Raw genomic sequence first — 20,538 nt, 5'->3', positions numbered from 1 at the left:
CGCGGCTGGGGTCGAGGATGGTGGTTAGGGGTGGGTTGCAGAGAAGAGAGGGAGAAGAAGGGGTTGGGGGGCGCGACAGGGTAGGGTTTCGCGTCACTGGGGGGTTAATGAATTTGAATCCACGCGATCGCGTAGGGCACGTGGTCGCGTGGCTGTGGTGGAATAGGGGTTGATGCGATCGCGTGGGTGGCGCGATTGCATGGAATGGGTAAAAGGATGAATGACGCGATCGCGTGAGGCATGCGATCGCGTCACTGGAAATTGTGCTAAACGCACAATTCCAACGTTATTTCAGCGCAACTCTCTGTCTCCACTGGGGTGTCATGATATCCGCGTGACCCGAACGCGTCGCTCACGCTATCGCGTGGCATGGGTGTTGTGCAAGTGACGCGATCGCGTCAGGGACGCGACCGCGTGGGTTGTTTTGTGCGAAACGTACAACAGCCGCACAATTCCTGCCCAACTTTCTGGGCGTTGGATCTTTACGCCGATCTCCAGATCACACGGCCGCGTGAATGACGCGGACGCGTGGGAGGTGGTTTTTCGTAACTGACGCGATCGCATGAGCAATTCGGTCGCGTCACGCGCCTTTTTTTTCTATATGCAATTATGCAATTATGCAGTATGCAATGCTAATGAACAATATTCAGGTTCAATTGAAAAAGAATAAAAATAAATAACATGAAATAAAATTGAAAAAGAAACGACCAAACCATGGTGGGTTGTCTCCCACCTAGCACTTTTATTTAAAGTCCTTAAGTTGGACATTGGATGAGCTTCCTGTTATGGTGGCTTATGCTTAAATTCATCCAGAAATCTCCACCAATGCTTAGAATGCCAACAGCCTCCGGGGTCCCAAACTAGGCATGTAAAGCTTCTGAGCAGCTTCAAACAGATTCTCAGGCTCCCGGGGTAACGAATGTCATAATGGATTCCAGGATCCCAAACTTTGCTTTTAAATCCGCCTTCGTCTTGATCTATATTTTTTCATCCGGACAGTTTAGAAATTAGATTCTCACCAAGATAACCAAACGTTTTCCGAGATCCATTCGATTGAACAAGATGCCAATCCGTGCACTTCGAGTTGAAGCGTGGAACCTTATTGAACCTTGTGCACCAGCTCTGAGTGCGAGCCACCCTCTTACCCTTAAAGCTGCAGAGAGCTCTAAGCTGGCCATCTATTTCAAGCAAACCATATTCAAGTGGAAAAATAAAGATAAAGGTTAAGGATTGTACCCACTTGAAGCTTGTATTAGGTGGTAATGGCCTTGGGATAGGTGTTTCCAGTGGTTCTGTAAGCTCTACTCCCTTGTGATCTTCTGTGAATTCCTCCACTTCTTTGCAAATTTCTTCGCATGTATCTGTGTCCTGATCAAAGTCTTCAATGTCTTCCTCATCACTTAAGTCATAAGCTGTAGGTTGAGAGAAATCTACCTCGACGTCATCTTCGTATTCACTTGGATAAGGTTCTTCAGGCTCAAGGAATTCAGTTGCGAATGTGAGTTCGTGACTAGGAGAGCTTGAGACAAGATCGTCACTGCCCATGGAATCAACTTCTTGGTCTGTTCCGTCCAATTTTTCACAAAGTATATGCTGTGGAGGTTGTGCACTGTCCTCCTTGACATCAATTTTGGATTTCTCAGCGGAATCCTTTATGGCTCTTGATTCCCACGGAGGTTCAGCATCTCTTAAATCTGCAACCACTTCTTTCTCTACAACTATCTTGGCTTCCTCTACTTGTTCCAGTACAAAGCCATGCTCCTCATTGTCCACCGGGGTCTCTAGTGTCTCCTTCATGCCAGGCTCTTCTTTTCATTTCCCACATGCAGCTGTGGGAGTACTTTGAGTCCTCAGATGTCGGGAAGCTATTAAATTTACTATCTCAGTTATGGCAGTAATGAGTTCCAGTATGCTCTTTTCCATCTTTGCTTGCCCCTGAAGAAGAACACGCAGTCTGTTGTCCATAGGAGGTTGGGGTGGGTGTGAGGGTTCATTGGTTGGGAAGGGGGTTCAAAACAAGAATGTGGTGGTTCTCGAGAGTAATTGGATTGGGATTGTGGTGGATAAGGATCATATAGTGATTAATGGTGAAAAGGAACTTGTGAGTGTGGTGGTTCAAAGCTACATTGAGAGGGTGGTCTATAGGCATAGGGTGGGACTTTTTGGTAGTTACAAGGTTGTCCACCATATCTATCAGCTTGGTATGCATTGTAGAATGGTCTTTGTCCATGATATCTTGGAGGGTGTTGTTGCCTAAAGGGTTGATCAAATCTTCTTGGCTCCATCCATCTTTGATTTCTCTGACCTTGATGCATATTCCAGTTATAGCTTTCACTCCTTTAAACAATATTAGAACCAAACTCAAAGCGAGAGGGGTGAGAATTCATAGTAGCTAATAAAAATTAAAAAGCAAAAATAAAATAAATAAACAGCCAAAATAAAATATTTACAATAACCAAAAATAAGGCACACGTTTGCAGTTCCCCGGCAACGGTGCCATTTTGAAGAACTGAAGATTGATGGTTTAGAAGTTATAGTAAACTCTCGTTGCAAGTATAGTTACTAAACCAAGCAACCAACCATTCTTACAAAAGTTTTGGTTGTCACAAGTAACAAACCCCTTTAAAATTAATAACCGAAGTATTTAAACTTCGGGTCGTCTTTTCAAGGAATTGCAGGGAGGTATGTTCTTACTATTGGTTATGAAGATTGTAAATTTGGGGTTTTAAAAGTAAGGAACAAGTAATTTGAATGACAAGTAAAATAAATAAATAATTGTAAAACACACTTTTGGCAAGGTATAAGAAATTGGAAGTCTTATCCTAGTTATCCTTATCAATGGAGACGAGAATTGAATCTTAATCCCACTTAGTTAGCCTTTACTAAAGCAAGGGAAGACCAAGTGGATTAATTAGTCTGATCTTCAGGTTCTAGTCAATTCCTAAGAAAGGACTGGAATTATTGAAGTTCAATTCAATTAGCAAAGATAACAATTATCGATCACGTTGAGTTTGATAACTCCTGAGTTACTGATTTCTTAACCAAGACCAAAAGGGGAAAAGTAAATCTACTCGAATAAAAATATCTTCAGGTTGGAAGTAACAGTAACATAAACAAAAGAGAGCAATCATAAACTGAAATACCTCAAATAACATTAATTAAGAGAATTATCTGTAACATGTAACATAGAATAAATCAAATTGAGAAGATAATAAAAAGGAAAGTTGAACCTGATAAAAAGGGACAATCATGAAAGCAAGGAAAATCCTAAATTCTAATCCTAAGAGAGAGAGGAGAGAACCTCTCTCTAAAAACTACATCTAAATCATCAAAAGTAAATAATTGGAGACTCCTTTTTGAATGGATGCATTCTCCCACTTCATAACCTCTGATCTGTGCCTTCTGGACTTGGATTTGGGCCAAAAAGGGCTTCAGAAATTGCTGGGAGCGTTTTCTGTAATTTCTGGTACGTGGCCTCTGTCACGCGTCCGCGTGGGTCACGTGGTCGCGTCATCTGGAGTTTTCCTTATCATGCATTCGCTTCGGTCATGCGTCCGCGTCATCTGTGTTTTGCTCGTGGCGCGCGATCGCGTCAGTCACGCGTTCGTGTCGCTGTCTTTTCGCGCCAGGCATACGGCCGCGTCGCCCACACGTTCGCGTCGTTGCCAGTTTCTTCAAAAACTCCATTTTGTGCTTTCCTTCCATTTTTGTATGTTTTCTTTCCATCCTTTAAGTCATTCCTACCTTAGAAGATCTGAAACTACTCAACACACAAATCACGGCATCGAATGGTAATAAAGGGTAATTAAAATAATTATTCTTAAAGCATAGGAAACATGTATTTCACAAATATCACATAATAAGGAAGGGAAAGTAAAACCATGCAATTAACATGAATAAGTGAGTGAAGGATTTGAATAAATCACTTAAATCAGGTACAAAATATATCATAAAATATGGGTTTATCAATCCCTTACCATTCCTAGCTATAGTACCTTCTTAGGTTGCAGGCGTGCCATGACCTGGGAAGCTCTCGCCCCTCGAGTTTGGATAGTCTGTAGTAGCCCTTCTCAAGTACTTCTATGACTCGGTAGGGTCCTTTCCAGTTTGCTGCCAGCTTTCCTTCTCCGGGTCGAGTTGTTCCAATATCATTTCGGTTTAGGATGAAATCATTCTCAGCGAATCCTCTTGGCACTACCTTTTGATTATACCTGGAAGCCATTCAACGTTTTAGTGCTTCTTCCCTGATCCGAGCTCTTTCTTGGATTTCAGGAAGTAGGTCGAGCTCTTCCCTTTGAAGTTGGGAGTTGGCTTCTTCATTGTAATGAACCACTCTAGGCGACCCTTCCTCGATCTCTACTGGGATCATTGCCTCTGTTCCGTATGCTAATCGGAAGGGTGATTCCTTTGTGGTGGAATGTGGCGTTGTTCGATATGCCCATAGGACTTGTGGGAGTTCTTCGGCCCAAGCTCCCTTTGCGTCTTGTAATCTCTGTTTTAGCCCAGCCAATATGACTTTGTTGGCAGCTTCGGCTTGTCCATTGGCTTGGGGATGTTCGACGGAAGTGAACTGGTGCTTTATGTTTAAGTCGGCTACTAATTTTCTGAAGTCTGCATCTGTGAATTGGGTGCCATTGTCCGTGGTGATGGAGTATGGGACCCCGAACCTTGTGACGATGTTCCTATATAGGAATTTTCGACTTCTTTGAGCAGTAGCGTTAGCTAGGAGTTCTGCCTCGATCCACTTTGTGAGATAGTCTACCCCTACTATGAGGAATTTAACTTGTCCCGATCCCTGAGGAAAGGGTCCGAGAAGGTCGAGTCCCCATTTTGCAAATGGCCAAGGTGAGGTTACGCTGATGAGCTCATCTGGCGGGCGATGTGAAAGTTGGCGTGTTTTTGACATGGTGGACATGTCTTTACGAACTCTGTGGCCTCCTTTTGTAGAGTTGGCCAATAAAATTCTGCCCGGAGTACTTTTTTGGTGAGCGCTTGTGCTCCGAGATGATTGCCACATATGCCACTGTGTATTTCTTCTAAAACTTCCTTCGTGTTGGAAGTCGGTACACATTTTAACAATGGTATTGAAATTCCTCTTTTGTATAGAGTATTGTTTATAATAGTGTAGTATTGTGCCTCCCATTTTAACCTTTTTGCCTCCCTCTCATCTGTAGGAAGCGTTTCTGTTTTGAGGTAGTTAATTATAGGAGTCATCCATCCTTGATCTAGACCTGTTATGGCTAGGACTTTTTCCTCTTTCGAGATTAACGGGTCCTGTAGTATTTCCTGGATGAGGCTTCTATTGTTGCCTCCTGGTTTGGTACTGGCTAGTTTTGAGAGTGCGTCAGCTCGGGCATTCTGTTCGCGGGATATGTGGCAGATCTCATATTCCCGGAATTGTCCGAGCTGTTCCTTGGTTTTACCCAGGTACTTTTTGATGCACGGAAAACTTGTCTCATAACAAATTTCCTTCGGCAAGTGTACCGAATTTGTCGTCAAGTAAAAACTCACAATAGAGTGAGGTCGAATCCCACAGGGATTGATTGATCAAGCAACTTTAATTAGAGGAATATTCTAGTTGAGCGAATCAGAATTTGAGTTGAGAATTGCAGAAAATTAAATGGCGGGAAAGTAAATAACAGAAAAGTAAATGCTAGAAATAAAGAGTTGAATGTAGATGACGGAAAGTAAATTGCAGAATCTTAAATGGGAATGGGGTAATTGCTCATAAAAGTAAATGACAGAAATTAAAGAGAATGGGTAAGATCAGAAATGGGGAGTTCATTGGGCTCAGGAGATGTTGCATTATCCGGATCAATTTCATTTTCATCTCTTCCTCAATCAATGCACTCATTGATCTCCTTGGCAATCTTAAGTGATCGAATTACAATTTCTTGTAATTCAATCTCTCAAATCTTGATCAATAGCCAATTCCTTGGTCAATTGCTCATGAGAAAAGATGAAGTATGGTCATTGATTATACCACATGCATTTCCCAAATAAAGTGTTGAGAGGATTATAGTCACATATCCATCCAAACCCAATTTGGTCCAGCATGAGAAAGCATTTCTAGCATGATCTCTTCATTCCTCTTTCAAGGTTCAGAAGATATCCAAGTTTGAATAGCTTCTTTTCCAAGATAACTACCCAATTGGATGAAGATCGAAAGCTTTCAAGTAAAATCAAGAGAAAAGATAGAAGAAGAATAATGAAAACTAGTATTGATCCATCAAATTACAACAGAGCTCCCTAACCCAATGAAAGGGGTTTAGTTGTTCATAGCTCTGGATAATGAAAACAAAGATGGAGAATACATGATGAAACTAGAAGTGCAGAGAAAGTAAAATACAGAGAGTAGTTCTATGCCAAGAGGCTCCCTATAATTTCCAACTCTCCTTTTCTAATTCAAAGCTACTCCTATATATACTACTCTTCTGATCTTCTAGTTGGCTCTTCAAGTCTTGGGTTTGGGCCTTTGGATGAAGCAGTTATCTTCTTTATTGGGCTTAGTTTTACTTGCAGAGAGAAAGTGTGAAGTGGGCAGAGACTTTAGCTCAGGACGTTAGTGGTGTTAACGTTTAAGTGGAAATGTGGGTTCGAGAACGTTAGTGACAAACACCTTTTTCACTAACGTTTGAAATCATGTAAAGTGCACAATGTATGCTTGAATCAAGATGTAAGTGAATATCTATCCAAAACTAGCTTATTTTCTAAGGAAATGCATGAAACTACCCTAAAAACAGTAAAGAAAAGGTCAGTGAAACTGGCCAAAATGCCCTGGCATCACTTTTTCATATTGGGGTCCTTGGCTTGGTAGCTCCCCGTTATTTGTGAAGTGATCACTTGTGAGTCGCTGAAGATAATGAGTCTTTGAGCTCTAACCTCTTTAGCCAGCTTTAAACCAGCTAGTAGTGCCTCATATTCCGCCTGGTTGTTTGAGACAGGGAACCCGAATTTGAGAGAGAGTTCGATTTGGGTTCCTTGATTACTTTCAATTATCACTCCTGCGCCGCTTCCTGTCTTATTCGAGGAATCGTCCACGTAGAGATTCTATTCTGTGGGGGTTTCCGGGGTGTCTGTAAATTCTGCAATGAAGTCGGCTATGTACTGTGATTTGATGGCTGTCCGAGCTTCATATTGGAGGTCAAACTCGGATAACTCGACTGCCCATTGTAAAATTCTGCCTGCTAGATCTGTTTTCTGCAATATCCCTTTTATGGGCTGGTTGGTCCGAACCTTAATGCTGTGAACTTGGAAGTACGGGCGAAGTCGTCGAGATGTCAGTATGAGAGCATAGGCAAACTTTTCTATTTTTTGGTAGTTCAGCTCGGATCCTTGTAATGCTTTACTGATGAAGTATACGGGTTGTTGCCCTCTGTCGTCTTCTCGAACTAGTGCTGAGGCTACTTCCCGACTTCCTACCGCGAGGTATAATATGAGTGGTTCTCCTTCTCATGGCCGAGATAGGATAGGTGGCTGTCCTAGAAATTTTTTGAATTCTTGGAAGGCTTGTTCGCACTCCGTTGTCCATTCAAACCTCTTTCCTTTCCTTAGAGTAGCATAGAAGGGAAGAGATCTTATCGCTGATCCCGCTAGGAATCTGGACAAGGCTGCCAATCTCCCGTTGAGTTGTTGTACCTCTTTGACACAAGTTGGGCTCTTCATGTTAAGTATGGCCTGACATTTATCCGGATTTGCCTCAATTCCTCTTTGTGTGAGCATAAAACCTAAGAACTTGCCAGCTTCTACTGCAAAGGTGCATTTTGCAGGATTGAGTCGCATGCCATGCTTCCTTATAGTGTCGAACACTTGGACCAGGTCGGACAATAATGTCTCTTCACTTTGTGTTTTTATCAACATGTCGTCCACATAGACTTCCATGACTTTTCCGATATGATCCGAAAAGACCTTATTCATTAGCCTTTGATAAGTAGCTCCCGTATTTTTGAGACCAAAGGGCATCACAATGTAGCAGTAGTTTGCTTTTGGTGTTAAGAATGAGGTTTTTCTTGATCAGGTGGATACATTGGGATTTGATTGTATCCGGAATATACATCCATAAACGAGAGGTATTTATATCCGGAGGAGGCATCTACCAGGGCGTTGATACTTGGGAGTGGATAAGGGTCTTTTGGGCAGGCTTTGTTGAGATCAGTGTAGTCAGTGTACCTTCGCCACTTCCCATTTGATTTTTTCACCAAGACGACGTTAGCTAACCATAGTGGGTACTTGACTTCTCTTATGAATCCTGCCTCCAGTAGAGCTTGTACCTGTTCTTCCACAGCTTGGGATTGTTCGGGTCTGAGCTTTCTATGCCTCTATTGTACTGGCCGAGATCCGGAGTAGACTGCTAGCTTATGACACATTAACTCGGGGTCTATGCCTGGCATGTCTGCAGCCTTCCACGCAAAGAGATCGGCGTTTTCTCGTAAGAACTGTACGAGTGATTCTTTTATGTCTCCTTTTAGAATCGTGCCAATATTGGTTGTTTTGTCTAGGATGTCTCCGATCTGGACTTTCTCTACTTCACCTTCAGGTTGTGGATGGAGTTCTTCTCGCCTCTGAATTCCACAAAGTTCGATTGTGTGGAATTCTTCTCCTCTGCCTCTGAGGTTTAGACTTTCGTTATAACAGCGGCGCGCCATCTTCTGATCTACTTTTATTGTAGCTATCCCTTCTGCAGTTAGGAATTTTATGCATAGATGTGGAGTTGAAACTACTGCACCGAGTTGATTTAATGTTGTCCGAACTATTAGGGCGTTGTAGGCTGAACTCACGTCGACCATGATGTAGTCTATTTTGAGTGTTCTAGATTGGTTTCCTTTTCCAAAGGTTGTGTGTAGCGGGACGTATCCTAGTGGTTGCACTGGAGTGTCTCCCAGTCCAAACAGGCTGTTTGGATATGCTTTGAGTTCTTTATCTTCCAGGCCGAGCTTGTCGAAGGAAGTTTTCAATAAGATGTCGGCGGAGCTCCCTTGGTCTATCAGTGTGTGGTGGAGATTTGCATTTGCCAGTATAATGGTGATGACCATGGGATCGTCGTGTCCTGAGATGATGTCGGGTGCATCCTCCTTGGTAAACGTAATTGTGGGGATGTCAGGTGCTTCCTCCTTTCCTCCGACATGATATACTTCTTTGAGATATCTTTTGCGAGATGATTGGGAGATTCCTTCTCCTGCGAACCCTCCGTGTATCATATGGACATGTCTTTCTGGCATTCGAGGTGATCGCTCGGTTCGTCCAACCTCCTCGTCTCTTCTCCTTTTTCTTTGCTTATCGTCCCGGGTGGCCAGATACCGATCTAGTTTTACTTCTCTTACTAATTTTTCTATGACATTTTTAAGTCAAAGCATTCGTTGGTGGAGTGTCCACATACTCGATGGTATTCACAATATTCATTCCGGTTTTCTCCTCCTCTTTTGCCTTTGAGTGGTCGAGCTGGGGGTATTTTTTTGTGTGGCAGACTTCTTTGTAAACATCCACCAGGGACACCCTAAGAGGGGTGTAATTATGATATTTTTTAATTTTTCCCCTTGTCGATCTTCCCTCTTTTTTGGACTCTTTATCTTTGTCTCGGTAGGCGAATCCAGATTTTGAGGTTTCTCCTAGTCGAGAATTTTCTTCCATGTTGATGTATGTTTCCGCTCGTTCCTGCACTTCATTCAGAGATGTGGGGTACTTTTTTGATATAGATTGGCTAAAAGGTCCCTCTCTTAGGCCATTTATGAGGCCCATGATGGCGGCCTCTGTTGGTAGGCTTTATATGTCTAGGCATGTTTTGTTGAATCTTTCCATGTAGTTGCGAAGGCTTTCCCGATCTCCTTGCTTGATTCCTAATAGGCTGGGGGCGTACTTAGCCTTATCCTTTTGGATGGAGAATCTGGCCAGGAAATTTTTGGCTAAGTTATCAAAGCTTGAGATGGACTTCGGAGGTAGGTTGTCGAACCATCTAATTGCTATCTTTGTGAGAGTCGTTGGAAAAGCTTTGCAGCGAACTGCATCTGAGGCGTCGGTGAGGTACATTCTACTTCTGAAATTGATGAGGTGATGGTTGGGATCTGTAGTGCCATCGTATAAAATCATATTCGGAAGTTTGAAGTCCTTGGGGATTTTGGTCTTCATGATTTCCCTAGTGAATGGAACTTGCTCTTTGCAAGAGTTATCCTCAGGGGTGGACCGAGTAGTTTTGTCTTTGAGATCGGCTTCGAGTTTTAGAAGTTTATCTTCTAATTCTCGGCGTCGCCTTACCTCTCTTTGTAGATCCTTCCCAACTTCTCGTTGGTGCTGGGTTTCTTTTTCAAGTTGCTTTAAACGATCTTGAAGCGCTTCTATCACTCCTGGATTTGATGAGTTTTTGTCCCCGTTAGATTCCGGGGTATCTTTCAGCGTATTGCCCGCGTTTTTGTGCCGTGTTCTATCCTCTAGATCTGAATCGTGGTCGTTATCATGGTCATCCGCCATGGTGATGGGATGACTTCCAAGGTTCCCGGCAACGGCGCCAATGTTCCAAGGGTTACTTGAAACTGTAGGTCGATCTCGGACGAGATCTTCTGTGCTGGTCGGAGATGATGTGTCCGGCTGGTGAGTGACGGCCAGAGCTATTGTATCTGACGTGTTGATCTAGCTGCACTACTGATCCTTTATCACCGGAGGATGGGGGTACCTGCAAGGGACTCCGATGCTTAAGTTAGCGAGGGTATTAGCAGGTTTTTATGTAGAATCAGAGTATGAGTTATACTTGGGTGCTCCAGTGTATTTATAATGGTGTGGAGTGACCTTTTTAGATAAGATAAGTTAGTTATCTTATTTTATCTTATCTTATCTTTGGGTGAGGTCAGCTTATCTTTAAGGGAACCGCCTTTATCTCTATAGGCTTGGACTGCCTTTGGATTTGGATCGTGTTCCTCTATTTGGGCCCTTTACTGGGCTTTCCTGTCGATTTGGCCGAGCTCTTTGAGAAGAGGTCGGATAGCCTGACCTGAAGAGGTCGGTCGCTTTGTTACTGATCATCCCAGGTCGGATAGCTCGACCCAGGGTGTGAACAGGAGGCTTCCTTAGTACTGCCAGATGCAGCTTGCATTCCAGTCAGACTCTGAGAAATCATATTGACTTGCTGAGTCAATATTTTATTCTGAGCCAATATGGCATTCAGAGTATCAATCTCAAGAACTCCTTTCTTCTGAGTTGTCCCATTATTCACAGGATTTCTTTCAGAAGTGTACATGAACTGGTTATTTGCAACCATTTCAATGAGTTCCTCGGCTTCTTCAGGCGTCTTCTTCAAATGAAGAGATTTACCAGCAGAGTTGTCCAATGACATCCTGGACAGTTCAAACAGACCATCATAGAATATGCATATGATGCTCCATTCTGAAAGCATGCCAGAAGGACACCTTCTGATCAATTGCTTGTATCTTTTCCAAGCTTCATAGAGGGATTCGCCTTCCTTCTGTCTGAAGGTTTGGACTTCCACTCTAAGCTTACTCAACTTTTGAGGTGGAAAGAATTTGGCCAAGAAAGCATTGACCAACTTTTTCCAAGAGTTTGGACTTTCTTTTGGTTGTGAGTCCAACCATGTCCTAGCTCTGTCTCTTACAGCAAAAGGGAAAAGCATAAGTCTGTAGACCTCAGGATTAACCCCATGGATCTTAACAGTGTCACAGATTTGCAAGAATTCAGCTAAAAACTAATGAAGATCTTCCAATGGAAGTCCATGAAACTTGCAATTCTGCTGCATTAGAGAAACTAATTGAGGCTTAAGCTCAAAGTTGTTTGCTCCAATTGTAGGAATTGAGATGCTCCTTCCACAGAAGTCAGAAGAGGGTGCAATAAAGTCACCAAGCATCTTCCTTGCTTCTCCACTATTGTTGTTATTTTCAGCTGCCACACTTCTTCTTTTTCAAAAATTTCTGTCAGGTCCTCTCCAGAGAGTTGTGCTTTAGCTTCTCTTAGCTTCCTCTTTAGAGTCCTTTCAGGTTCAGAATCAGCTTCAACAAGAATGTTCTTATCCTTGTTCCTGCTCATAAGAAAAAGAAGAGAATAGAGAAGAAGAGGAATCCTCTATGTCACAGTATAGAGATTCATTTATGTGAGTAAAAGAAAAGAACAAAAGAAGAATGATGTAGAGAGAAGAGATGAAGAATTCGAACACAGAGAGGGAGAGAGGGTTCGAATTATAAGAAGAGAAGTGTTAGTAAATAAATAAAATAAATAGAAAGAGATGAGAGAGAGTTTTCGAAAATAATTAAAAATAAAGGAAAAATATTTTTGTTTTTATTTTAATTATTAGTTAGAATTCGAAATTATTAGAAGGAATATAATAAAATTAAAGTTTAAAACAATTAGTTAATTAAAAAGGAATTTTGAAAAAGTGGTGAGGAGTTTTCGAAAATTAGAGAGAGAAAAGTAGTTAGGTAGTTTTGAAAAAGATAAGAATTTTAAAAAATCAAACAAAAAGTTAAGTAGTTAATTCAGAAAGATTTGAAAATCAATTTTGAAAAGATAAGAAGTTAGAAAAGATTTTGAAATCAAATTTTGAAAAGATATGATTGAAATTTATTTTAAAAAAGATTTGAAAAATAAATTTAAAAAGATTTGATTTTTTAAATTAAAGTTGATTACTTGACTAACAAGAAACTAAAAAATATGATTTTAGAATTTAAAGATTGAACTTTTCTTAATAGGCAAGTAACAGTTTAAAAAAATTTGAATCAAAACATTAAATGTTAACATTAATTTTGAAAATCATGAAATAAAAGTAAGAAAAAAAGATTTTGAAAATCAATTTTTAAAACTTTCAAAAATAAAAAAAATGAAAAAGATTTGATTTTTTTGAAAAATATTTGAAAAGATAAAATTTTTAAATTGAAATTTTGGCTTGACTAATAAGAAACAACTAAATTTTAAAAATTTTTGACTAAGTCAATCCAAAATTTCGAAATTTATGAGTGAAAAAAGGGAAAGATATTTTTTTGATTTTTGAATTTTAAATGAGGGGAGAGAAAAACACAAAAAAGACACAAGACATGAAAATTATGAATCAAAACAAGAAAAAAATACAAGAACACCTTGAATGTCAAGATGAACACCAAGAAATTATTTTTGAAAAGCTTTAAGAAAAGAAAGACATGCAAGACACCAAACTTAGAAATTTTTAATGTTGAGACACTAACAAATTGAAAATGCATATGAAAACAAACAACAAACACAAAACAAGAAAATCACCAGATTAAACAAAGGCAGTCATCAAGAACAACTTGAAGATCATGAAGAACACCATGCATGAGTTTTCGAAAATTTTAAAGAAAAATTAAAAAAATGCAATTGACACCAAACTTAAAATTTGACACTAGACTCAAACAAGAAACACAAAATATTTTTGGTTTTTATGATTTTATAATTTTTTTTTTCAAAAATTAATTAGGAAAGGAAAATAAAAGAAATCCAAAATTTTTAATAAGAATTACAGGAATCATGCAATGTTATTCTAAAGCTTCGGTCCAAAAGATTAGACATGGCCAATGGCCAGCCAAGCTTCAGCAGAGCATTACATACAATAGCCAAATTGATGGGAATCAAAAGGCTCCTGCAATGATAAGTGAAAGCCTCGGTCCAAAAAATTTAGACATGGCTTGACAGCCAGCCAGGCTTCAACAGATCATGATGAAACTCTAGAATTCGTTCTTAAAAATTCTGAAGAACAAAATAAAATATATATTTAAAATTTTTTTTATTTTTTGGAAAATAAAAATAAAAAGCTTAAAAATAAAATAAAATTACCCAATCTGAGCAACAAGATGAACCGTCAGTTGTCCAAACTCGAACAATCCCCGACAACGGTGCCAAAAACTTGGTGCACGGAATCGTGATTCACACTTTTATTCACAACTCCGATGCAACTAACCAGCAAGTGCACTGGGTCGTCCAAGTAATACCTTACGTGAGTAAGGGTCGATCCCACGGAGATTGTTGGCTTGAAGCAAGCTATGGTCATCCTTGTAAATCTCAGTCAGGCAGATTAAATTGATTATGAGGTTTTGATAATTAAAATATAAATAAAACATAAAATAAGATAGAAATACTTATGTAATTCATTAGTGGGAATTTTAGATAAGCATCTGGAGATGCTTTATTGCTTCTGAACTTCTGCTTTCCTATTACCTTCTTCCAACCATGCATTACCTCCTTCCATGGCAAGATGTATGATCCTCTCGGATGAAAACAAATCCATATGCGCTGTCACTGCACGGCTAATCATCTGTCAGTTTTCACTAGCATCAGAATAGGACCATTGTCCTTTTGCACACTGTCACTGCGCCCAACATTCGCAAGTTTGAAGCTTGTCACAGTCATCCCTTCCCAGATCCTACTCGGAATACCACAGACAAGGTTTAGACTTTCCGGATCTCAGGAATGCTGCCAATGGTTCTAGCCTATACCACGAAGATACTAATCGCACGGACTCGGTCCGTGTATTAGATATCCAAGAGAATATACTCCAGCTATCGTCCAATGACTACGTTGAACATCATGTAGACCGCTTTGTGGTTGTCAGGCACACGGATCTTGGCAAAGCGAGTAATGAAGATTGGGTGATTGTCAAGGGTCACCCCTTCATTCTGACTTAACTAAATTAAGAACAAGAGTATATCTTGGAGAAGAAGTAAGCGTGAATTGAAAGAAAAACTATAGTACTTGCATTAATTCATGAAGAACAGCAGAGCTCCACACCTTAATCTATGGGGTGTAGAAACTCCACCGTAGAAAATACATAAGTGAAAGAGGTCTAGGCATGGTCGTGAGGCCAGCCTCCAAATGTGTACAATGATCAAAACTGAAAGGAAGATAAAAAAGAAGACGTAAAATAAATCTCTAAAAGTAGTTTTTATACTAAACTAGTAACCTAGGGTTACAGAAAATGAGTAACTAAGTGCAGATAGTGCAGAAATTCACTTCCAAGGCCCACTTGGTGTGTGCTTGGGCTGAGCATTGAAGATTTTTCATGCTTAGGCTGTTCCTGGAGTTAAACGTCAGCTTTAGTGCCAGTTTAGGCGTTTAACTCCAATTCTGGTGCCAGTTTGGGCGTTTTACGCTAGAATGTTTTAGGCTGACTTTGAACGCCATTTTGGGCCATCAAATCTCGTGAAAAGTATGGACTATTATATATTTCTGGAAAGCTCAGGATGTCTAATTTCCATCGCAATTGAGAGCATGCCAATTGGGCTTCTGTAGCTCCAGAAAATCCACTTCGAGTGCAGGGAGGTCAGAATCCAACAGCATCTACAGTCCTTTTTCAGCCTCTGAATCAGATTTTTGCTCAGGCCCCTCAATTTTAGCCAGAAAATATCTGAAATCACAAAAAAATATCAAACTCATAGTAAAGTCCAGAAATGTGATTTTTGAATAAAAACTAATAAAAATATAATAAAAAGTAACTAAAACATACTAAAAACTATGTAAAAATAATGCCAAAAAGGGTATAAATTATCCGCTCATCACTCGACCCAGGGTATGAACACTAAGCAAAAAGAAAAAGTCCGAAGAAGCCAGCCAAAAAATCATAAACAGGTGTGTAATAGTTTGATTAAATGATCTTTAGTTCCTGGAATATACGGTGGTTGGGAGGTGCTGCAAAAGTTAGTATGCTAAAGACTTTCAAAAATAAATTTAGGTTGGATATGTTGGGCCTAATAGAAATAAAAAAGGAATTAATAACTAAATTTGATGAGTGACAGAACATGTTGGGAGTCTGTAAATTCTATTGGGACTTCTGGAGAGTTATTGCTAATGTGGGATGAAGCGGCTTTTAAACTGTATAACTGCTATAAAGGGGATAGATGGATGTGTATAGAAGTTGTGGTAAAAGATAATTTTCATTGTGCTATTTGTTTAGTGTATGGTCTACATGAGAGAGCTGAGAAGATATCCATGTTGGAAGAATTGAGTTATATTGCAGGATTGTGTCAGGTGCCGTGCTGTTTCTTGGGGATTTTAATGAAATTGTGCACTTGGAGGAAAGAAAATGAGCGACTACATTATCAGCGTCTGTGGCAGAGGTTAAGACATGGATAAATGATATGGAGTTGATTGATTTGGCACTGAATGACAGAAGGTATACATGGTTTAGAGGACATTCATGCAGTCATATCGATAGGAGCGTAGTCTCCGTAGGGTGGCTTGATGTATACCCGGAGCTGTGCCTAAGGAGTGGCCCGAGAGGTTTATCGGATCACTGCCCTTTGATTATGGAAGACAGCAGAAGGATTGAGGGGCCACAACCATTCCATAGCTTGAACTCGTGGTTCACGCATGAAGGATTCTTGAGAATGGTGAAGAAAGAATGGAGGGAACTAGGTGATGTGCAATTCTTGCAGAAGATGAAAGCACTGTCAGAACCACTATGTAGATGGCATAAGCAGCATTTTGGGGATATGGCTGAGCAGATAAAGAAGCTTGAGGAAGAAATTAGGAAGGTGGATGATATAGTTAGTAGTGGACAATATGATGGTACAACAGAGGCTAGGAGAAGGGCATTAGTGAGGTGCTGCGAAAAGTGGTATCTAAGATAGGAGATGCATTGGAAGCAAATGTCAAGATCTCGACACGCCAATAAGATGGATCGGAACAGAAGGTACTTCCATAATATAGCTTCGGCGAGAAAGAGGAATAACCAGATTGAGTCGTTGGTCCTTAATGGGAGGATAGTAAGGAATCAAGCAAGAATCAAGATTGCAGTTCGGGACTTCTACAAAATCCTGTACCACCAGGAAGCGTCCCCAAGGGTGACCTTTAAGGATGGATTAGTTAATCGCTTAGAGAGGGAGGAAGCGGAAACTCTAGAGACGCTACCATCAGTAGAGGAAGTGAAGGAGGCAGTTTGGGATTATGAATCTTCTAAGGCTCCAGGGAGTGATGGATACAACATGTATTTTATAAAGAAGTGCTCGAATGAGATTGGAACGAAATATACTGCAGCTGTGATGAATTTCTTTGAGACTGCAAGATTACCAGCAGACGCTAATGTCACATGGGTAGCGCTGGCCCCGAAATTCGTTGAGGCTAAGGAGATAAAAGATCTTAGACCTATCAGTATGGTTGGGTGTGTCTATAAGGTAATCTCTAAATTGTTGACATGAAGGATGCGGAGTGTTATGCCAGGCTTAGTTGGAGAGTCACAGAGTGCCTTTGTGAAGGGGAGAAAGATACATGATGGAGCGTTAATTGCATATGAAATAGTGCAATGGTTGAAACAGAAGAAGAAGGCATCAGCGATTATTAAACTCGACTTCCAAAAAGCATATGACAGAGTCAAATGGTGCTTTGTTGATACTGTGCTGGAGAAGATGGGATTTGGAAGAACATGGAGGGCATGGGTTAGGGAATGTGTTACATCGGCTTCAATCTCTATTATGGTTAATGGGTCACCATCGAAACCATTCAAAATGGAGAGGGGACTACGTCAAGGTGACTCTTTATCACCATTTTTTTCGGATATCTCCACTCTTAGTCGGTAGGGACAATATAGAGTTATCACACTTACAATTTGCTGATGACACTATATTGTTTTGTCCGCCGGAGGAGGAGACACTAAGAAACTATAAGAGGCTTCTGAGGTGCTTTGAAATGATGTCTGGCTTGAGCATTAACTTTGAGAAGTCCAACTTGATACCAGTGAACTGCAGCTCGGAGTGGATGAATCGGATGTGCCAGCTACTAGGTTGTAAAGAGGCAGCTCTACCGGTGAGATACCTTGGCATTAGTCTAGGAGCAAATCTGCGGTTGGTAAAAACTTGGAAGCCACTTCTAGATAAGGTGGAAGAGAAACTTAGCTTGTGGAAAGCAAAGATTCTTAGCAAGGCTGGTAAGCTGGTATTTATTAAGTCGGTAATTAACAGCCTACCTATTTATTACCTGAGTTTGTACAAGATGCCTAATGCGGTAGCACGAAGAATAATATCCTTACAGAGGAGGTTCTTTTGGGGGAAGGATGATGGTCGACCTGGTGTGGCCCTTGTGAAGTGGGAGCTGATCCAGGCACCAAAGAAGTTAGGAGGATTGGGGGTGGGTAATGCGGTGGTCTGGAATACAGCCTTACTATTTAAATGGTAGTGGCGGTTCTCGAAGGAAGACTGCCCTCTATGGAAGCAGATTGTATGCTCCTACAGTAGCTTGAACCCAAATCACTTGTTGTCAACTCAGACATTGCCGAAGAAAGGGGGTCCGTGGAGAGATATATGTCAAGTGCAAATAAAAGAGCAACATGTCAGGCAGAAGATGATTGATGGCCTTGCTATGGAAGTAGGAGATGGAAGATCCACCAGATTTTGGGAGGATACATGGCTACAAGTGGGGAAGCTGAAAGACTCCTTTCCGAGACTCTTCTTGATTTCAAACCAAAAAGAATCAGTAATTGGGGAGTGTGGGTTCTGGGATGGGATATAGTGGGTTTGGCACTTCCAATGGAGAAGAGAACTATGACAGTGGGAGACAGATACATTGAACCAACTGCTTCATGTCCTACAATCTGTTAGACTGATAGCAGATGTGCAAGATAGAGTCGTGTGAAAATTTTATAAGGAATGCATTTATTCTACTAATTCTTTTGTGCAGGCTTTGCAAGAAGAGACTTTGGATGAGGAGTTACTGAGATACAGGTTCACAAAGGAGATCTGAAAAGGCCTAGTTCCGCCTCGAGTGGAGTTATTCGCCTGGTTTGTGTTGGTAGGCCGGGTCAATACAAAGGACCGGCTAAGTAGGTTGGGGATCTTACAACAGAATGATGTTTTGTGCATGCTGTGTAAGAAACGTGCTGAAAATATACAACATCTATGTATTACTTGTGAGAACTCTTGGCAGGTGTGGTGTGCTTGGATATCAGCGTTTGGAGAGACGTCGGTTGTTCCTGGTAACTTGAAAGAGCTTTATGAAAGTTGGAGATCTGTGCCGATGAGAAAAGAGAGGCGTAAGTATTGGATACTTGGATTCTTCTCAGTCATATGGATTATTTGGCTACGCCGGAATGATGCTATATTTCAAAGCAAGGAAACAGGAATTGGCAAATGCGTGGAGCAATCATTTTCATGTGCTACGGAATGGTGTTGTAAATAACCCATGTTGTTGATGGCTATGCCGGAAATGACATAGGAGTTGTTACGTATTTATAGTTATTGTCTTAGTATTACTTTGCTCCACTTGTGTGTTGAGCTCTTACTTTCAAAAAAAAGATTTTAATATGGTATCAAATTTGAGTTCTAAAACAAGTGCATCCATCTCCTCTTTCAATTTCTACTCGCATTGCTAATTCGTCCTCATCCATCTCCTCTTTTAATCTCTACTCAGCGTTGCCAATTCTACTAATTGTTTATTCCATTCTCTTCCATTCTCTTCCACTAGCTTTTCATTCATTCAAAAATAAAAGAGCTTTTTAAAATTTTATTTTGCTGTGCTTAAAAAATTTTACTATTTTATTTTTGTAAATTAAATTTAAAAATTAAATGGTGTGAAATTTAAGTTTAATTTTTTTTTGTTATATTCAACTATTTTTTGTTATATTCAGCTGGTTTTTTTTTTTTAATTTCAAGCTCATTCAATGTATTTTTCAATTTGATGGAAATATGATCATTTTTCTATTAGTGTATTTTTTACTTTTTTTTTTCTGGTGCATTTTTTTGTGTTTCTTTCTTTGAGAAAAATCCAAAATAGCTCCTGACAATTACCTTAAAAGACAACGAGGTCCTTGACAAAAATAAAACCCAACTCGGCCCTTGACAATTACCTCGAAAGGACAACGAAGTCCCTGTGCCAAAAAAAAAAGTCTATTTTTTTAGCACATGGGCAAATCAGTCCCAAAAAAAAGATCAGGGCCAGATTGGGTGTTTTTTTTTTTCTTGAGAACCTCGTTGTCATTTCGAGATAATTGTCAGGGTCAAATGGGGTATTCATTCTTTTTTTTTATTATTCAAAGCCCCTCTACCGATGATAAAAGAAACAAATATCTAAAAGTGTAAATTCAACAATAATTGGCACAAGGCATAAAGATTCATTATTATTTATATTCAAATATAAAGACTCATTTATATTCTTATTCAATATAGGGTGTGTTTGGTTTTGCGTTAGAAAGAAGAGAAGTACGTTTGAGTGCATTGAACGCTTCCTCTTTTTATTTGAATGTTTTTTTTTTCTTTAAACGCCAACGTGATTTTACCTTCTTAACGTGCGTTTATAAGAAGCTATAAATTGTAGCTTCTGCGTTTATTTTGGTAATTTTTTATCTAAAAATAATTTTGAGTAGTGTAATCCAAACAATATTTACTTTACTATAATCCATTTTGATAAAGATTAACAAACATAAATCACTTTAACACAAACTAAATTTTCATCAAAATCAAATTTGCAAAATCAATTTTATGCAAACTCCCGTTTACAAACTGAAATCCAAACACACACATAATCTCCTCTTTTTCAAATTTCAACCGTATTCTCATTTTCAAAGCCAAATTCAACTATACTCTCAAGTTATATGATTTATTTGTTTTTACT

At 40.0% G+C, this 20,538-nt stretch overlaps 1 protein-coding gene across 1 annotated transcript; it reads left to right on the top strand.

The window, feature by feature from the left end:
• On the top strand, positions 16,614-18,108 carry LOC107611089. The gene is made up of 3 exons (XM_016313051.1): positions 16,614-17,111; positions 17,253-17,463; positions 17,507-18,108. The coding sequence occupies exons 1-3, from the start codon at positions 16,614-16,616 to the stop codon at positions 18,106-18,108; spliced, it is 1,311 nt and encodes a 436-aa protein (XP_016168537.1).

Source organism: Arachis ipaensis, chromosome B08 (genome assembly GCF_000816755.2).
Source record: "Arachis ipaensis cultivar K30076 chromosome B08, Araip1.1, whole genome shotgun sequence".
Lineage (NCBI taxonomy): Eukaryota > Viridiplantae > Streptophyta > Magnoliopsida > Fabales > Fabaceae > Arachis > Arachis ipaensis.
This window is presented reverse-complemented; position numbering and strand designations above follow the sequence as displayed.

Excerpts from the sequence above, each read along its gene's own strand:
- LOC107611089 (XM_016313051.1), top strand. The coding sequence starts at position 16,614 with ATGGATCGGAACAGAAGGTACTTCCATAATATAGCTTCGGCGAGAAAG. Across the intron at positions 17,112-17,252 it reads TGGTTGGGTGTGTCTATAAG|AAGAAGAAGGCATCAGCGAT; the intron begins GTAATCTCTAAA and ends TGGTTGAAACAG. Across the intron at positions 17,464-17,506 it reads GGAGAGGGGACTACGTCAAG|TCGGTAGGGACAATATAGAG; the intron begins GTGACTCTTTAT and ends CTCCACTCTTAG.